Source organism: Amphiura filiformis, chromosome 2, assembly GCF_039555335.1.
Source record: "Amphiura filiformis chromosome 2, Afil_fr2py, whole genome shotgun sequence".
In the NCBI taxonomy this organism is placed as follows: Eukaryota; Metazoa; Echinodermata; class Ophiuroidea; order Amphilepidida; family Amphiuridae; genus Amphiura; species Amphiura filiformis.
The window spans coordinates 25,323,664-25,343,140 of record NC_092629.1 but is presented as its reverse complement, the minus strand read 5'-3'; the positions used below and the strand labels follow the sequence as shown (position 1 = coordinate 25,343,140).

The window sequence follows — 19,477 nt, the reverse complement described above, 5'->3', positions numbered from 1 at the left end:
TGATTGCATCCTTTCTCCGGCTAGCGCTGCGGCGTACGCACTTGGGTCAAACCCCTCACCCAGAATAGCTCAGAATTATTATAGAAAAAGCATCCTGCGTGTCGTTTTCGTTTCGTTTTGTTGATGACTTTAAATCTTTTCTCTTTGAAGGCAACATTAACTACCACTTCGGAGGAAAGGTCATCAATTCAATGCAGACTCCATCCTTTTATCATTTGAAGCAGCGGCAACAGACGGCGTAAGTAGTTGAAAGATAATCAAGAGTATAATCCATTAAGAGTGTCCAGAAGTATCCTTAAAGTGGGAGAGCAACGAGAACGGTATTCTTCTTGAGACCAGATGATCATGATTGTTCCATAGCAATTAGTGGTTTTTTAGCGGGTTCGCCGTCGGACAAGTTTAGAACTGTCAAGCTTTCGTCAGGAGTAGCTCTGACTTCTTCAGGACAAAGTACCTAAGAATGAGACATGTAGCCCGCCCTTGTCTACTGCATGGCTCTGAAAAGAGCCGTTCACTGAAGACTGTCCCTTGTCAACAGAGAACAAGCAGATCTCGCCTATCTGCATGCTAAATTTAAAGGTTTGGTGGCTCTGAAAAGAGCCGTTCACTGAAGACTGCCCATTGTCAACAGAAAATAAGCAGACCTCGCCTATCTGCTAAATTTAAAGGTTTGGTGGCTCTGAAAAACCATTACCTTTAAATTTAGCAGATAGGCGAGGTCTGCTTGTTTTCTGTTGACAAGGGGCAGTCTTCAGTAAACGGCTCTTTTCAGAGCCACCAAACCTTTAAATTTAGCAGGTAGGCGAGATCTGCTTGTTTTCTATTGACAAGGGGCAGTCTTCAGTGAACGGCTCTTTTCAGAGCCACCAAACCATTAAATTTAGCAGATAGACGAGATCTGCTTGTTCTCTGTTGACAAGGGGCAGTCTTCAGTGAACGGCTCTTTTCAGAGCCATCAGTAAACAAGGGGTGGTCTACATGTCTCATTCTTAGGTACTTTGTCCTGACGAAAGCTTGACAGTTCTAAACTTGTCCGACGGCGAACCCGCTAAAAACCCACTAATTGTTATGAATTCCCGTCGTAAAAGCATATCCCACAATTGTTCAATAGTACCTCCAAAATGAAGCACTAACATGACGTTTATACATAAAAGATCCTTTCAAAAGCTTACAAACAATAATTTAACATCGTTATAGGTGTATTTTGATTTAATGTTCATTTGTGGATGTTTGGAAATCGTCTGCAAAGTTGCGCAAACTTAACTTGTCATTGCTCAAAATGCAAAAAAAACTTTGTGTCAACATTTAGAGTCACTTTGGCTTGTAAATTGTTTTTCTTTCGGCGAAAATATTTTGCATTATGTGTGACGTATAGACTTTAAGTCGAAAAAGATTTGGGTATTTTCCAGAAGGATCTGTTGCTTGCCCGCTGGTGTGCCAAAAATATAGTACTATTCATTCAAGTCTAGGCTATTCAATTTAAAATTCACACTCCCCTTGTGGAAGATTTTGGAAATATCTTCCACAGAGGGAGTATGAGTTTCAAATAGAATAGACAGTTTGGTAACTTCCATTTGAAATACAAACTTTAGTTGTGGAAGATATAGGTAAAGCCATAATACAGGGGGGTACGGGTTTCAAAATGATTAACCCTAATTACATTTGAAAAGCATACTCCCCCTGTGGAAGATATTTCCAAAATCATCTACAGCGGGAACTTGGATTTTAAATGGAATAGCCCATTACACCATATTATTATAAGTTCTGTTTTCAATTGTCAATAAAGGATGGTTGTGGTAGTACGAAAGGCTGCTTCCGGTCACCAGATTCATGCAGTGACAAAACGGACTGCAATTTCTACCTTTCGTGGACCAAGCCAACTGCGGACACCATTGCGTTTGAAATAAGTGGAATGGCTACATCATATGTGGCTCTGGGATTCTCCAAATCAGGCTTTATGGTATGTAGACCTATACAATAGGCAAAGAAAATATCACGTTCACCAATAATTTCCTGAAGATGTCAGTACCAATAATAGGGGAATTTCATGTGATTTCTCAGAAAATTTGGTCGGGAGATTCACTGTATTGTTAATACCGTAAAGGTTTGCCTAATGGCGTTTTTGGGCTCCCTTGGCAAAAGTGGAATTTTAGGCACAGCCTAAAGTGCCCTTCCGTTAAATTCCCACCAGAAAATAAGGGCACGAAACCTTAATTCTGGTTGGGATTTCAGAGTGGGAGCTCTCTAGGAAAGGAATCCGAGTGCGCCATTAAGCGAATCTTTACGGTTTAGCATTATGATTCTTGCAGAATGTCGAATGCCGATTCGTCTCTTGAAATTGGAGAAATACACCGTTAACTAATCCTGTATGCATCCTTCTGTAGCTCACTAATCACGTTGAATCGTCGTTCGTTTAATAACTGATATGCTACCATCTGACGGTGTACCGTCTGATCCCTATTCTTCGTATAACATGATTTTAACAATAATAGATATTTGGGAGTCTGTCAAAATCATAACGCTAAAATGAGACCTATGCCAATTTGCCCGCGCTCCAAGAGCCAGAATATAGTTTGATGTCTTTGCTGCGTATTTTTTTTGGGGGGGGGGCTTTGGGGGCGCCAGCCCCCCGGGGTAAAAGCTGGGGGCGGCAAAAATGAAGGGCGGCAAAAAACAGGGGCGGCAAAAACGAAGGGGCGACAAAAAGAATTAGTAAATAAAAAGGGCGGAAAATTTGATAAAGCATAAAAATACTATACATCAAAATGTGGTGCGGTGTTTTTGTTTTGTGTTTTTTTGGTTTTTTTGCTCTTCACTTTTTCAAACGACCGAGAAAAAATTGGGTCAACCGTTTCGGGCTGTTGAGGAAGGGGCGGCAAAATTGACATTTCTTCAGCCCCCCGGGGTTGGGGCGGCCACGGTACGCCACTGATGTCCATTGCGATTTCCTATTCTCCGCTGCGCTTTCCAGTTATCCGTTGCAATTTCCGGTTATCCGCTGCAATTTCCTGTCACCGCTGCCATTTCCGGTTCTCCGCTGTTGTTTCAGCTACGTGAAAATTTATATTGGTATAGCCTAGATTTCAAAAATAAATTGCTTCATTTTGTCACCAGAATAATTCCATTTTTTGTTTCAATTTAGATTCCATAACTTTTTTTTTATTTTCAGCGTGACAGCGACGTATATGCGTGTACCAGTAACAATGTAATTGTCCGATCGCGTAACACAATGGGAAACACGAATGCAGATCAACCATTGGTAAGTGGTACCATAAATCCTTTCTTTCAGCCTTTATGATTGGTTAATTTCACGACATTATTCATCTGAGTAACCAATCAAAATAGAGCTGTTAGATCACTTGGCACTTTTGTGCTTAATCCCATTCAGCCCAACTTGGCATTCTTATCATATCTCTGATTGGCTCAATACCTGATATAGCCTTCTTTGTAACCAATCAAAATAGTTCTTAGAGGCCGATAATTCGGCCGGTAGTGGGACACAAAAAAGAAACATATAAACCCATACGGGCTGCACAACTCAATACAATTAAGGTTTGACAAGACAACATTAAGGGTAGTAGACTACTAGGTATTGTTGGTCGAAGCAGCCAAACAAATCGATTTCATTAACTAAATCAATATATTATTTAAAAAATAACACTTAGATGTTTTGCATAAGTTCATTCTACAAATCATATACTTTGAAAAGTATATATTTTGTATAATCTAATGCTTGCTTAATCTTGCTTAATAATTAATCATGCAGTACTATATTGTATTATCATTATTAGCGTTATTATTATTATTATTATCATCATCATCATTATTATTATCATCATTACTGTAATTTAAAATGTAGTCTGCTTAATTTAAGGTGGCTGTGTACTCTCAGACATGCATGTAGCAAAAGTGCAATAACTTTGTAATTATTCGCGCAAGACATATAAAAGTATACATTTTTATGAAGGCAAGACATCAATAAATCTTAATATAAATACAGATTTGGGGTAAAAACAACAATTCTGAAGAAAATCACAAAAAGTGAGTTTTTGGCAATATTTGTTAGGTACATCATAACAAAAAAACACTCTTTCCAAAATATTTTATTTTGTTTTTAGCTCAATCTTGAGGCTCCATTCCAAAAACGGTTTTTTTGTTTTTTTGATATTGGCCTTATTTTTGAGATATTGACCATATAAGGCATCAAATTGAACTTTTAAAATTCACAAACGCTTATTTGCACAAAGTGATGCCTAAAATCGGAAATAGACCAAAATATAAAAAAATGAGAAAACCGTTTCTTGAGTCGATCATGCTTTTTACAATGATCATATTTGCTTACCTATAGATGCTGTATTTATTGAGTTATCGTGTACCTAAATCGTCATTTTACCGAGAAAATGAACATTGTAATAATGGCCGTTGAAGTTTAAAGTGGTCACATTTTGCACTTTCATCGAATCTCACAGGAGAATGCGGCAGTTTTCGTTTTTGTACCTTACATTACGTGAACATCGGGTAAATCCACAGCCCCTTGAGAAGTTTGAGCGAAATCCATTCATAACTTGATATTTAAATCGGGGGAAAGAACTTGAAAAAACCCACATTTTATCAGGTAAAACGGAGCCATTTGACCACTAGGTTTTTGTGAAATCAGTGCTTCCGTGGAGTTTCCATAAGATGCGCCGCGCATGCAGATAAGCGTGGCGTATGCGTAGCGTATTTGTGCGTTAACAAATTGCGCGATACGCAACGCGATGCGTTGTTGCGCGCGTGTACCCTGCTGGTTCAACAAAGATTTTCTTTCCTTTTCAATTTCAAACACGATTGGAATAGTGAAATAAAATCCTTAAAATATTGCAGTTGGAGTTTACAAATCTGGATTTTCATTCCTTGTATTTATAAAAAACATAACAAAGTACAAACATATCAAAAAAACTCAATTTTGCGAAAGAAACAATGTCTAGAGTACACAGCCGCGTTAAGCATGCATTGTTATATTATTGTATTGACTTACATTATATTGTTTTAATCGTAACTACTTGATTATACTATTGATTCCTGATTGTATTTAATATTCTAGCTTCATATATTTTGTATTACTCTGTTGAGTTTTATGTGTCACATGCATTTTGATGATTGATGAAAATAAAATATGAATGAATGAAAAAACCACAGGACCTACAAAAGTAAATCTGTGATATTTGAATTCCTCTGCACACTCGCTATGAAATGATCAATGCAATTTTTGAAGAAAAAAACTCACTTCCATTCGCAAGATGCTGTGAACTACCAAATCATAACAGTTTAAAATAGTTGCTATAACCTTAAAATGGCAAATTATGTAAAGTACACAACAATCATGGCATTATCATGATTATATAAAAATACATAAATGGATACAATGTGGAACCAAAACTTTAGTCGTAGCGTATAAAGCCTACTACCGTAAAACCTCGTCTACAAGCATATAGTGTGTTTTGATGAAAGCTAAATTAAAACGAAGTACTTGTTTGTATATGTTTGTATCGGTAATTAATTTGCTCAAACTCCATAATATTATAATTTTGTCGATGAATGGCGTCTGGATTAATTTAGCTTTCATCAGAAGCACTCTATATGCTTGTAGACGACGTGTTACGGTATTTATTTTTATGTCTAGTATATCATGTCTTTTTCAGATAGGAGTGAGTGACATCAACGTTGCCATGGTAGATGGTCGAATAGAATGTACCTTCACAAGAGAATCATCACGCAATGATGGCGACGACAACTTCTATAATTTGCGTGATCCAAAAAAATACTACATCATAATGTCTAAATTGAGCGGGAGTCTCAAGCCAGATGGTATGAACAAAATAATATTAAAGGATGGGGTATGAACGTTTGGGCAGTATTTATTGTGGGACATTAGAGCACATCAGACATATCGAATTGCATTCTGAATACGAAGAATGTCCTTCTGATATCAAATAATTTTGATTTTTTGAAATTCGCAATGTAATACACATTTTATGGCAAATGATTAAATATTGATATTTTTGATATTTAACAGAACTCGAAGTAAACTTTATAAATCTGATGATTTATACTTAAGTGTGTGTAGGTCGGATGAAAAGCCGACGATCAATTGAAAATTTTGACATTTCGTATTGAAGATATGGATTTTTTTCCCAAAACACAAAAAAAAATCATTTTGGGGAAAAATCCATATCTTCAATATGAAAGGTCAAAATTTTCAATTGATCGTCGGCTTTTCCTCCCAGCTGCATACACTTTAAGAATATGTCATTAGATTTATAAAATTTACTTCGAGGACTGTTATATATCAAAAATGTGAAAAATATCCAATTTTAATAAATGTATTATTTTAATAATTGTATTATATCGTGAATTTCAAAAAATGAAAATTATTTGATATCAGAAAGACATTCTTCGTATTCAGAATGCAATTCGATATGTCTGATGTGCTCTCATGTCCCACAAAAATACTGTCTAAACGCTCAAAACGCTCATTCCAGATCCCTTAATATGTGGACATTCATATTTTTTTTAATAAAAACTGATAAAGTTTCATATTAAAGGCTACAAGTAGAAAAAGTGAAAAAAAAATTCCCGCCTGGGAATCGAACCCAGGACCTCCGGTTGATGAGATATGTGCCTCAACCACTCGGCCACGGGAGCTTCGTGATTATGATGGTTGAAATTTGAACCTATAGGCGGTCACTTAAACTTATCTCCTCCCCACAAATAGCCCATAGTATCTATCCCAGCACACACAAAACGTTTTACAGAAAACGTTTAAATGTCGGGGTATAAAACGTTTAAATAACATTCACAAATATTTTTGAAAACTTGATGCAAAACATTCTAAACAGAATGTCATTTATATATTGACAAAATATGATTTTGCAAAAATGTTTGCTCAAAATATTTTACATTAACATTTTAAAAACGTTAACTTTATATAACCCCACATTTAAATATTTTTAAAACCTTTTATAAGCATTTTTGTGTTTGCTGGGCTAGCCGTAAATGCAAGAAATAAATTGTCATCCTCCTATTCCTATGAGCCCGGCGTAGGAGCATAATATTATAGGGGTGGCTGCAACTGGACTGTTACAATCCCGTAAAAACTCGATAGTTAGCATATGTGCTTACTATCGAGCGCTTTTGAAAACATGAAATTGTATAAATGTCCGGCGCTTTACCAACTGAGCTATGGGGCTGAGACACACATTTGCAGGTTTACTTGTTCATAACTATCATAGTGTAATGTGTATCGATGATATTTTGTGGATGGGGCACTTCATGTTTGCATGTTTTATAAGCGCTCGATAGTAAGCACATATGCTAATTATCGAGTTTTTACGGTAATGCATTTATATAATGGGTCAGAAAAACTATGTCAGGTGTGTCAGAAAAAAGACCCGTTTTCTATTATGTAACTTTGTAGTATTATGATCTTTAACAGGAAATATAAAATACCACACTGAGAGAGTCATTGGGTCAGAAACGTCGTTTAGTGAGTTCACGTCAGGCGGATCTGCTGTTGACAGGAAACTCATATTGCAAAAAGCTCACGGTAAGTATACTCTCATTTTATCCAACGATGGAGATGAAGATGAAGATGATGATGATGATGATGGTGGTGGTGGTGGTGGTGTTGGTGGTGGTGGTGGTGGTGGAGATGATGATGACGATGATGATGATGATGTCAATGATGATGATAATGATGGTGGTGGTGGTGCAGTGATTGAGTCAAATTAGCTCAATCGATAAGGCGTTCGACTACGGTGCGAGAGGTTGCGGGTTCGAACCCCGGCGGTGCCTAGTATACGATCTCATGGATAAAATTAAAATTGAGTTAGCTTGAAATTCCCCTGGACAAGGAACTTACTGCTAATTGTCTCGCTGTAACCCGTACGAAACTCGGCGAGCTGATCCTGGTTGCGAAGGTTATATTTGAGGAATGTCTAGGGTGTGCGCTCTTGTTGTATAGCAGCAAAGTCCCTGAATTGTTGTTAACTGATTTATGGAATGATGTGGATCCGTAGTGGTCAGCGACAACCTGTAAAGTGTGCTGAGGCTTGTGGATCAACGTCTAGGCGTTGTGCATGTGCGTATATAGCGCACTATAAATCACTGCCCTTTTTTGTGGTGGTGATGATGTATGATTATAATGACAATGAAGACGATGACGATGCCGACGACTGATAATGATGATCTGACGATGACAATGATGATGATGATGATGATGATGATAGTGGTGGTAATGTATGATGATAATGACGATGATGACTACGACGATGGATGGATGATGATGATGATGATGATGATGATGATGATGATGATGATGATAATGATAATGATGATGATGATGATGATGATGATGATGATGATGATGATGATGATGATGATGATGATGATGATGATGATGATGATGATGAGGATGAGGAGGAGGAGGAGGATAATTGATGATGACGACGACGATAACGACTAATAATTACGTTTTTATAATTTTTTTTGTTATATCTGCAGGATGTTTAATGATGATTGCATGGATTGGCTTGGCTAGCATTGGAATCACATTAGCACGATTCTTCAAACCCATGTGGCCTGACACACAAATATTCGAAAAACCTGTCTGGTTTTCAGTAAGTCAGCCTTATATCGATCAAATAGGAGTGTCTAGGCTAGATTTTTAAATTCATATTGATTCACTTTTATGTTGACCCGCAACGCGGTGTTCATACGAAGTACATACGAGGAGAGGAAATTGGCACAAATTGACGATAAACCTTTTCAATGCATACCAAATCTAAGTGACGATACAAATTTTTTTTTGATGAAATATGATTGACGAAACAAAGCTTTTGATGCGTACCAAATCTGAGTGATGATACCTCTTTTTGATGCGTACCAAATATGATTGACAGTACAAATCTTTTTTACCAAATCCGATTAACCATAAAACCGGGACATCGGTAGTTACTCTCTTGATCACGTATACGATCCACTCATAAGAACTAAGCAATCAAGGGATGCAAAAATCCCGAAGTAGCGGCCACTCCCGCGACAAAAGTAGATCTCAACCAAGATGGCGTAAGTCTAAAATCTGTAATTTTTTGATTTGTCAATCAAAAAATTTCAACCTGTCATAAAAAAACTTTTTGATGCGTTCTATTATGATCGATGATACAAAATTCTTTAATGCATGCCTAATCTGATTGACGATACAAACCTTTCTGTTGTGTACCAAATCTGAGTGATGATACAAACCTTTCTAATGTATACCAAAAGGTGACGATACAAACCTTTTTGATCATGTTGATGCGCATGCGTACCATATCTGATTGAGGATACAATCATTTCTGATATCTGATTGACGATACAAACCTTTTGATGCGTCCCAAATGTGATCAACGATACAAATATTTTGATGCTTACCATATCTGATTTCAAGTCATTTTGTCTTAACGTACGAACGAGAGCTGTAGTGACATTTGTACAATTCTGGTTTACCCTGCACATCCTATTTTTAGGGTTGGGGTTAGGTTTAGGGCCGGGGTTTAGGGTTAGGGTTATACTTGTGCACAGGGTATACCATAATTACCGGGCATAATTATTCCGAAACCTGATGCAATGCTCTGTATAACCTAGTCCTACTTACTATGCCTTGTAATCATTTTGTATATCAGTGTTTTCTGTTTTTCTGAGCGCTATATATTATAGAGGCTCTTGCAATTTGTGCTTAACATATTTCTAGTAGGCCTACCGTATTATTATTATAGTTTGGACTCGAAAGTCCGAAAGTGTCTGTGGCGTCTTATACGCAGGAAATTACGGTAACTATAGGCGAGAAATGTTAAGGTGTATGTAAAGGATCACATTTTTGCTCCACTCAAGTTAATGCTCTGCGTGCTAGCCACAGGCTTCGACCTAAAAAAGACATTTTCTCAAAATATCAAGACCTATCTCAAGAACCACTGAACCAATACTAGGCTTGTTTGTACTCATTTTAATGCATTTTACATGCTGATACTAAATATGGTCATGGAAATTTACAATTCTGAAATTTTTGAAATTGTTAAAAAAATTTTGAAACTTGTCTGCAGTCGACACCCGCGTCTAAATTCTGTTAAATCTGTTTCTTTTTTCCCATCAACAGTTCCACAGAATCTGTATGGTGCTAACTTTCCTGTGTACCGTCAGTGCTTTCGTTATCATCTTTATATCAGTAGAAGGGTTCTTGGAGATTGGTGAGGTAAGTTGGCGACTTGCGGGTTATTCCAGTTGAAATCCATACACCCCTGTGGAAGACATAACCTTAATCTTCCACACAGGGAGTGTGAATTTCAAATGGATTACCTGAATGGGTGATTGCAACAAATTGACAATGGGGGATGAAAATGTGGCTTTGCCCCCTCACACTAAAATACTGGCTACGTTGCTGAAAATACTTGGACTCCAAAATGTTTGTTTTTTTACAAAAATCGCCTAAGCCTATAAAGTCGCCTAATCCTATAATTTTCTTTAAAATATTAATTTTTAACGGTTATTGCATTTTTGATATTATACAGGGCCGGTCAGGTTTACTTCGGTTCTTACATGCTATATTTGGCACCGTGGTCACGTGTCTAGCCATCATAAATCCTATTATGGCTATATTTAGGCCACACCCTGGCGAACCAAGGTAGGCATAATACGGTAGACGAAATAAGTAAACTAAGTTAACCCCATGAGAACTATACCTGCCGATTGGCCAAAATTATCAATTGGCCCAATCAGGTAGGTCTGGGGGAAGACATTTTCCGAGATTCTATCGAGCTTGATATTTATTGATATTAAAAAACATTTTATGAAACTTGATCTTCAGCCGTGGCATTGTCTTTTTAAAGACATTTCTTGTTTTAACAAAAATGTTTCCCTATTTTTACTTGATCTTAATATTATTACTTTTTTTAGACGACCTCTGTTTAACTGGGCACATTGGGCTGTTGGGACGTCAGCACATCTCATTGCGAGTATGTATAATACCGTAAAACCTTGTCTACGAGCACATAGTGTGCCTTTGATGAAAGCTATGCTAATCCAACTTATCCAAGCGCACTCCATCCACAGAATTATACCATTATGGAGTTTGAGCAAATAAATTACCGATACAAGCTTATACGCTGGCGAAGTGACGTAATAAATCGGTAACTACCATAGCAATAGGTGAAAACAATTTTGAATATATCGCGCTGCACTACAAGCAGGTTGCACTCATCACATGTGTATGTCTGCAATCATAGATTGAATACAATACCGGTCTTTTTAAACATACAAATCTTACAGGTGCGAGTGATCAGCATGATATTGTTCAATGTAGAGGTACTGCGTACACGTACCAGTGCAGCGCGGTATATTCAAAAATTGTTTTCACCTATTGCTATGATAGTTAATCCGATTATTATTGAACTTCGCCAGCGTATACAAACAAGTATTATTGTAATACCAGTCTTTATTGTATTGACATAGCTATGGCTGTTTCCGTATTAACTTTCATCAAAACAGCCTATATGCTTGTAGACGAGGTTTTACGGTAAGTATTTCAGTCTTGCCTTACAGAGTTTTACACTGATTCGATATGATTTAGGCGAAATGCTGAATAACGATTCGTCTGTTTAAAAACTTTGGGCATGAATGCTCTCGAATCAGAGAACAGGGAATCAGGAGGCACCGCACAGTACCATTTATTATCTCAGTTATTACGTGATAACACGTTGAATCGCTGTTAAATAATTGATATAATACCCTCTGGGTCCTTAAAACCTTGGTTTTGCAAGCACGGAGACAAATATTTGAAACATTTTGCTTTTTTGCAAAGCCGATTATCATTAGAAATGCTGCACACGCACAATTCTTCCGATTTTTCAATCTAGTTTCGTCACGTGTAAAGTAAGCTTTTAAATCGTGTACTGCACGTTATTTTATTCCTCAGTGGCGACCATCTGCCTTGCTCTTGGGTACCGTTCAGCTAGATCACTCATCAATGGTCTTCCAGACTACCTGTTCTGGCTGGTGATAGGGTTTATTATATTTCACATCATTGTATGGATTTTACTTCATATCAAAAGAAACAACATTTTGAATAGAAATTCAGGTAAGTGTACTTACTCCCCATTCCAGAAAAATACAGTAAGCCTACTAATTTTTGAGATTAAAAAATATTGAGAAACATAGCCTAATCCTAATCCTTTACTTAGTTCTAACTGGTACTAAAAGTGAAATTTTTATTGGCCAATTTTTGTATATAAAGGCCAATAACATGCGTTTTCAGGGTGTTTTTCGTATGCTGTGACAATCAAGACCAAAGACTTAGACTTGTACTAAGACTAATATCAGGTTATGCCAATGACGTAGAAAAACATAGATCGCTGAGCTCGAACTGGTACGTTGCCGTTTCATTGACAATCACACACTGAATACGCCATTATGAAATGAAGGGACCTAACAAAATCAGCATCAAATGCAACTAAAATGGGAACTGAATTTACTCTAGCAATGGATTAATAAAATTAAATAAATTACTTGTTTTAGCATATTCAACTTTACTGTGTACCATTTTTTATCAAAAAATTGCTGAATAATAAAGGCAGGCACGCTCCTAAATCTAGTTCACTCGCCCGTTGCCATGCGGACGCTAAACAACTCTACCACCATGACCACTGAAGGCGAAATTTCGTAAAGTGGTAGAGTTGTTTAGCGTGGCAACACTGGTGATATATCAGATTCAGGCGTGCCGCCTTTATAAAAGTCAGCAATTTTTGGATAAAAACAATGGTATACTGGGAAATTTAATGCGTTTTAATACATGATTTGTTCAACTTTGTGTATTTATACAGCACCCAAACCCCCGCCCAAACCGGGACCCAAACCTGCTTCATAGATTCGGCGAGCAGGGCACTCTATCCTTTCTACCTCATTGGGTTATGCATTCTAATTTTTGGAAAACACGTCTTCTACAAACTTTGAATGCTTAGACTTGTGCCAAGTCTTTGAATTTTGTGACTTAAATTGTCAACATGCAAAGTTGCATGGTTTTTATTGTCAATTGAATTATTGCAATACTATTCAAATTTGACTTTTATTGCCAGTTGGAACTAACTAAATGATTAGGATTCAGCTATGTTTCATTTGGCATAAAGTTCTTACCAAAAAAAATCGTGATTTCATGTACTTCTGAATTTTAACCTTAAAAATCCCTAATTGGAATTGTTCACTAAGAACGATCCAATTGTATAATGGTTAAATTCCCCGGGGTTAAATCGTAAAAAGCTTATAAAATTCTATTGTATTAAATTGCCTTTGTACATACAGATGCATCTAATGACATTCCTCTTCAAGATAAACCACAGGATTCACAAGACAACTTAGTAGATGCAAACAAACCAACATCAAAGGTGAGGCTTTCAGACCTTATATGGAAAATAGGTTTCCTAATATGGTAAAAATGTGTCCTAATATGGTAAAAGTGTGTCCTAAAATGGTAAAGGTGTATCCTAATATGGTAAAGGTGTGTCCTAATATGGTAAAAATGTGTCCTAATATGGTAAATGTGTGTCCTATATATGGTAAAAATGTGTCCTAGTAAAAGTATGTCCTGATATGGTAAATAATTAGCGCAATCAATTTCTACAAAATCAACAAATAATTTGTGAATAAATAGATAAATATAAGCAGATTAATAATGTAAATGGGGAAAATTTAGCACCACAAACAATGCAAAATAATATCAGGTATCGCGAATTTAATAACGATTTTCATTATCCAAGACTAAAGTTGATTTATAAGGTTAGCAACTATTTTAAACTGTTGCGATTTGGTAGTTCACAGCATCTTGCGAATTAATGGTAGTGAACTTTGGCAAAAATTGCATTGATCATTTCATAGCGAATGTGTAGAATTCAAATATCACAGATATATGGTTCTTGAGTTAGGGCTGAAACAACAAAATATTTTTAAAACGTACATAACTCATTAACAACAATGAATCGAGCAAGTTTTTAAAGTATATGATTTGTAGAATGAACCTTTGCAAAACAGAAAACATCAAAGTGTTATTTTTCAATAATATATTGATTTAGATAACGAAAATCGATCAAACGGTCAACAATACGTAGTCTACCCTTAAACTGTCATACATGATAATATTATACTTTTAAAACTCTTTTCTTTTTTGCTCGTTTTTTCTAGGACACCCGTATCATGACGTTCCTGATATCTGTGTATGTCTTAGTTTCGTTGGCTATCGTTGTTACTGTGGTTATCAATATAGCATTGGTATAGCTTTAATTGGAACTATGTAACATCGGGAATACAAGTCGGAGAAAACCAGCGACGATTAATTAAATTGATTAGAGTGATTCACCTTTTGGGAAATTCCCGAAAGTCTTCCCTATTGGGCATAATTATTTGATTCGACATAATTGATTATGATGACGTATCGTACGCAAATCTTCACTTCGCACGTTCAGTTTCGCAGTGATCATGATATACATGTAATTCATTATCAGGCCCTTGCGACTGCTGTAGAAGTACTGGATTAATTACCATAGCAATGGGTGCATATACTATTTTAATGTATCGCCCTGCACTATAAGCAGGTTGAACTAATCATGCTATCTGCAATCATAATTGAATACAATACTGCCCTTTTCAAAAAACACTAATCTTACAGGTGCGAGGTTGCAGCCATATTCCCCACCAATAAGGAGATAAACACCAGATAGTGCATTTTTTTAATCAATTTGTAAAAAAAAGTATCCTTAATTGTTGCAGAATAGAAATTACTAGGCCTAGTTGTTTTATTTGTACGTGCGCATATTTTTTCTGGGTCACAAGTGGGTCATTTGACACATTTGACGTGGGTCACTTACACAGATGGATGAAATGACACAGTTCATCAAGTACAGTAACTCAAAATATGACAATGGGTCAACTGACTTACTTGTTTATGTGACTCACTTGTATTAAGTGCAAGTGAATCAAGATCGAGTCAAGATGAGTCATTCGACTCGCTTGCTCTTGTGGGTCATTCCAATCACGAACGTAAACAGCTAAACTGACTCAGTTCCGTATATTTACTGGGCCAAGATCGATACCTGACTCACTTGTATTTTACAAGTAGGTAAAGATCGATGATCACGAACGTAAACTGGTAAACCTACTCAGTTCCGAATAGTTACTGGGTCAAGCTCGATAGGCCTACCTGACTCACTTGAATGTTAATTAGTAGGTCAGTATATGTTTTTATAATCAATGTATTGTCATTATTCATTCATGTTGCTGCGCAATATTGACACCGAACAATTGCTTATAAAAGTCATCGTGTAAATAATTTGCTTATAAAGAAACACCATCTCTCACCTTAGATTTGAGAGGCAAGTTTATATTTAGGATTATTGCTGAATTTTTTATCGTTTGGTGGTGCAGCACAGTCCGGGGGGGCACTCCCACTTTGGAGGTGACGCGTATGTAGGGCTGTTAAGACCCCCTTTTTCAGCGTCGATGTCACCCAAAGACCCCATTTTTTTTTACGAACAGATGCTCTGTCACCCGAAGACCCCCTATTTTTTCATTTGATCTGTCACCCAAAGACTCTTACAAGTTCAATTTGAACAGCAACTTTCATTTATCACTTATTTTGTTACTCATTTTGAAAAAGCAAAGAAATTTGAAGCCATTTAGAACTAGAAATTCGATTTTCGAGGTTTCTGTGGCGCTGTTTCGGCTCTCACCCAAAGATTCCATTTAAAAATAGTCATGTTCTCACCCAATGACCCCGTATTTTTTACATTTTGCTCTCACCGAATGCCAAAAATCATGCTCTCATCCAATGACCCCATACTTTTTCCAATTTGCTCTCACCGAATGCCTCTTAGTGCGAAAGTGCCAGCCCTACACCTATTATATATCCATTTCATATTGAAGTGCCCTCCCCGGGACCCCACACGAATGGGCTGTAATGTCGGCAGAGCTTAGATATGGTCCATAAACTGGTCAAAAAACAGTAAAAAAAACCATTTTGAACAAGACCTGAATTTTAGTGATTATCAAAAAAAAAAAAGGAATTATTACCTTGCTAACAACCAACAGGAACGTACAAGTAGGTCTAATAGATTGTAAAACTTATTTTGAGGAGGATTTGCACGTCAAATATCTCAAAATGTAAAAACGCAGACATTACAGCCCATTTGTAGGGGACGGTCACATTACTCTTAACAATCTTGTATAAAAAATATCTGTAATTCATTTAAGAGATGGGGTATGAACGTCTGGACAGTATTATTGTGGGACAATTAGAGCACATCAGACATATCGAATTGCAGTCTGAGTACAAAGAATGTCCTTCTGGAGTGATATCAAATAATTTTGATTTTTTTTTTGAAATTCGCAATGTAATACACATTTTATGGCAAATGATTAAAAATTGATATTTTTATTATTTAACAGTACTCGAAGTAAACTTAATAAATCTGATGATTTATACTTAAAGTGTACGGTATGTAGGTGGGGTGAAAAGCCGACGATCATTTGAAAATTTGGACCTTTCGTATTGAAGATATGGATTTTTTCCCAAAACACCCAAAAATTGGGTCTTTTATTTATAAAATTTACTTGGAGGACTGTTATATATCAAAAATGTGAAAAATATCAAATTTTAATAATTTGTCCTAACATTTGTATTATAGGCCTATCGTGAATTTCTAAAAAGGAAAATTATTTGATATCAGAAAGACATTCTTCGTAATCAAAATGCAAATTGCAATTCGATATGTCTGATGTGCTCTGATGTCCCACAAAAAATATTGTCAAAAAGCTCATTCCAGATCCCTTAAAAGAAAACTGAAATTATAATAGTCATGCTATCTTTGTTATTTATGTTTCAGTTTGCACTCCTTATAAGATAAAATTAATGTAGTTTGTATTGTAGGGCCTATGTTATGAAACCGACTTGATCAGTGTTATTTTATTTAGATAAACTCGTAGTATGTTTGTGTAAATACCGTAAAAACTCGTTCGTTAGCATAATAATGTGCTTACTAATAGAGCGCTTTTAAAACATGCAAACGTAAACATGAAGAGCCCCATCCACAAAAGTGTAAACGGTTTTGAGCAAATCATCGATATACATTGTAGTTACTTACGAACAAGTAAACCTGCAAATGTGTGTCTCAACCCATTAGCTCAGTTGGTAAAGCGCCGGACTTGGGTACAATTTCATGTTTTTAAAAGCGCTCGATAATAAGCACATTATGCTAACTATCGAGTTTTTACGGTATGCTATTACAGAAAGAAAGTAAGTGCACACGCATAGAGAAGTAAATTTTCAATAAACAATATGTGACCCATCACATCAAAACACGGCAGTTGTCGTCAAAATTGAACTTGTAGATTTCTTTACCAAATTAAAGGACTGTTTTTAAGCTTTAAAATGGTACCTCTTCCATTAATGTTGCATGTAGAATGGCGATTTTAGGTGACAAATACAGTTCAAATTTCTGATTATTTTCTTTATTTTTCAGGGCACATTTTCTTTATTATCTTTAAATGTGGGTTTCCGACAACTGCCGTGTTTCGATGTGATGGGTCACATATCTGGATTCCAGGTTTGCATCCTGAAAACGATTGGAATTCTAGTTGCCAGTTTTACTGGAAAAAGTGCAATAAAGTGCATAAAAATCACGGAATTGTCCGAAATAAGACCCTCAATTTTAGGATTTTCGATTGCGAACTATTTGTTGCTGGAGTTTAGACACATTGAAAGTTGGCGTGGATTTCCAGCAATCACAGCTGGTCAAAAAGTCTGAAAATTTGGAACTTCTCTGCAGTAGGTGTGCATCTATTTTCTAAAATCCATACACCCCTATGGAAGACGTGACTTTAATCTCCCACCACGCAGGAGCATTTTAAGCGTCCATTCAGGTAACCCCATTTAAACTTCACATTCCCTGTGTGGGAGATTAAGGTCATGTCTTCCATAGGGGGTGTATGGATATCAACTGGAATAGACCCTATACAATGTTGAACAAATGACAAAATAACAGTAAGAAAACTATCAGGTTATACAGCAAGTTATCACCGCCTGGAATTGAACCCGGGACGTCATGCACTAGAAGTGACGATACTTGAACTGGAAATAAGATACCACTCATGTCCAGACACATTTCTTTACAGTAGGCCTATAGGGGCTAGCCCCCTGAAATGTCCGTGCCGTTGAGCAGATGTTTCAAATGGACCAATCATATATCAAAATGTTTATAATAGGCCTATGAGAATTTTTTCTACTATATTGCCAAATTTGTAACCCGCGCGTTATATTCTGTTTCCATGGTAACCAGTGGCGGCGCCTCGGGGGGCATGGGGCATTTAGTCAGAACTCTTGCCCCCCCCCCCCTGTTGCCCCCAGAAAAATCCCAAAATTACGAAAATTTCCACTTTTTGCGGTAATTTTGCGCAAAATTTGTTGATTTTGCCCCCCCTGAAATTCACTTTGCCCCTAATGCCCCCCCGAAAAAAAAATCCTGGCGCCGCCACTGATGGTAACAGTCACGCTATTTTTAAAGGGCCTACAAATGGCATATTTAAACTAGCTATTTCTTGAAAACTAAATGGAGTAGAAATTCAAATTTGGTATGCAGAACACATGTCACAAAGATATTTAAAATATATATGCGAACAAAATCATCGCTTAATTCAATACATTTAATATAGGGGTAAAAATGCCATTTTTTTTGTGTGTTTTTTGTTCAGTTTTGACCAAAAAATGCAATTTTTTTATACATGGGAAAGTTTTTGGAAAATGACATATGCATCTTGGAAAGTGTATCAATTTACTAAGATGGATGTCTGGATCAAAAAAAGTCAATCAAAACATTTTCTGTGACCTATGAACTACATAGGTATAGCTCTAAAATGTATGTTTTTAGTGATTTTGGTTATATTATATTATAAGATCGTACATCGTGACTTTAATTAAGGCATTTCATTTTTATATTATAATTATCTAGATCGGTACAAAAGAAAAACGAAAAAAGGTATCAATTTAAACTTGTGTTTTTATTGCTCATAAGGAAAAAGATAAAGTCCAATAATTTTCGTTTTTCCCCATATTCTAAAGTGTGTAAAATAAATAAAGAGAAATCAGTCATCCTAGGCTATTTAATAAAAGGCACTTAATCTAATGTCACGTGACCAATGGGCTCCGCCATAACAAGACCACCAAGGAATCAGTAGATGTGCTACAACAGGTTGGAATTATAGTCAAATTCTACTTTACCAATGCATAATATAATATGGTTACAGGTAGTCCGAATGGTCATTTAGTCCGAAACTCATTAAATGTCTTATAAACCCTAACCCTAACTATACTAGTAACCCTTAAACTTTACCCTAACCCTATATACCTATAATCTAAGTCCTGATCCTA

The 19,477-nt window shown here is 36.4% G+C and overlaps 1 protein-coding gene across 1 annotated transcript; it reads left to right on the top strand.

The window, feature by feature from the left end:
- Window positions 1-1,792: 1,792 nt before the first annotated feature.
- On the top strand, window positions 1,793-18,410 carry LOC140146021 (putative ferric-chelate reductase 1). Its single transcript, XM_072167760.1, has 11 exons — window positions 1,793-1,960; window positions 3,170-3,259; window positions 5,682-5,847; window positions 7,475-7,585; window positions 8,542-8,657; window positions 10,172-10,267; window positions 10,584-10,696; window positions 10,969-11,027; window positions 11,987-12,148; window positions 13,366-13,448; window positions 14,242-18,410. Exons 1-11 carry the CDS (start codon window positions 1,913-1,915, stop codon window positions 14,332-14,334), a joined length of 1,137 nt encoding a protein of 378 aa, XP_072023861.1. The 5' UTR covers window positions 1,793-1,912; the 3' UTR covers window positions 14,335-18,410.
- Window positions 18,411-19,477: the final 1,067 nt, after the last annotated feature.

What these genes read in the sequence shown, in the direction of transcription:
- LOC140146021 (XM_072167760.1), top strand. Translation starts at nt 1,913, where the DNA reads ATGGCTACATCATATGTGGCTCTGGGATTCTCCAAATCAGGCTTTATG. An exon ending in CGAATGCAGATCAACCATTG is followed by an intron (nt 3,260 to 5,681) that starts GTAAGTGGTACC and finishes TGTCTTTTTCAG; the next exon opens with ATAGGAGTGAGTGACATCAA. An exon ending in CGGGAGTCTCAAGCCAGATG is followed by an intron (nt 5,848 to 7,474) that starts GTATGAACAAAA and finishes GATCTTTAACAG; the next exon opens with GAAATATAAAATACCACACT.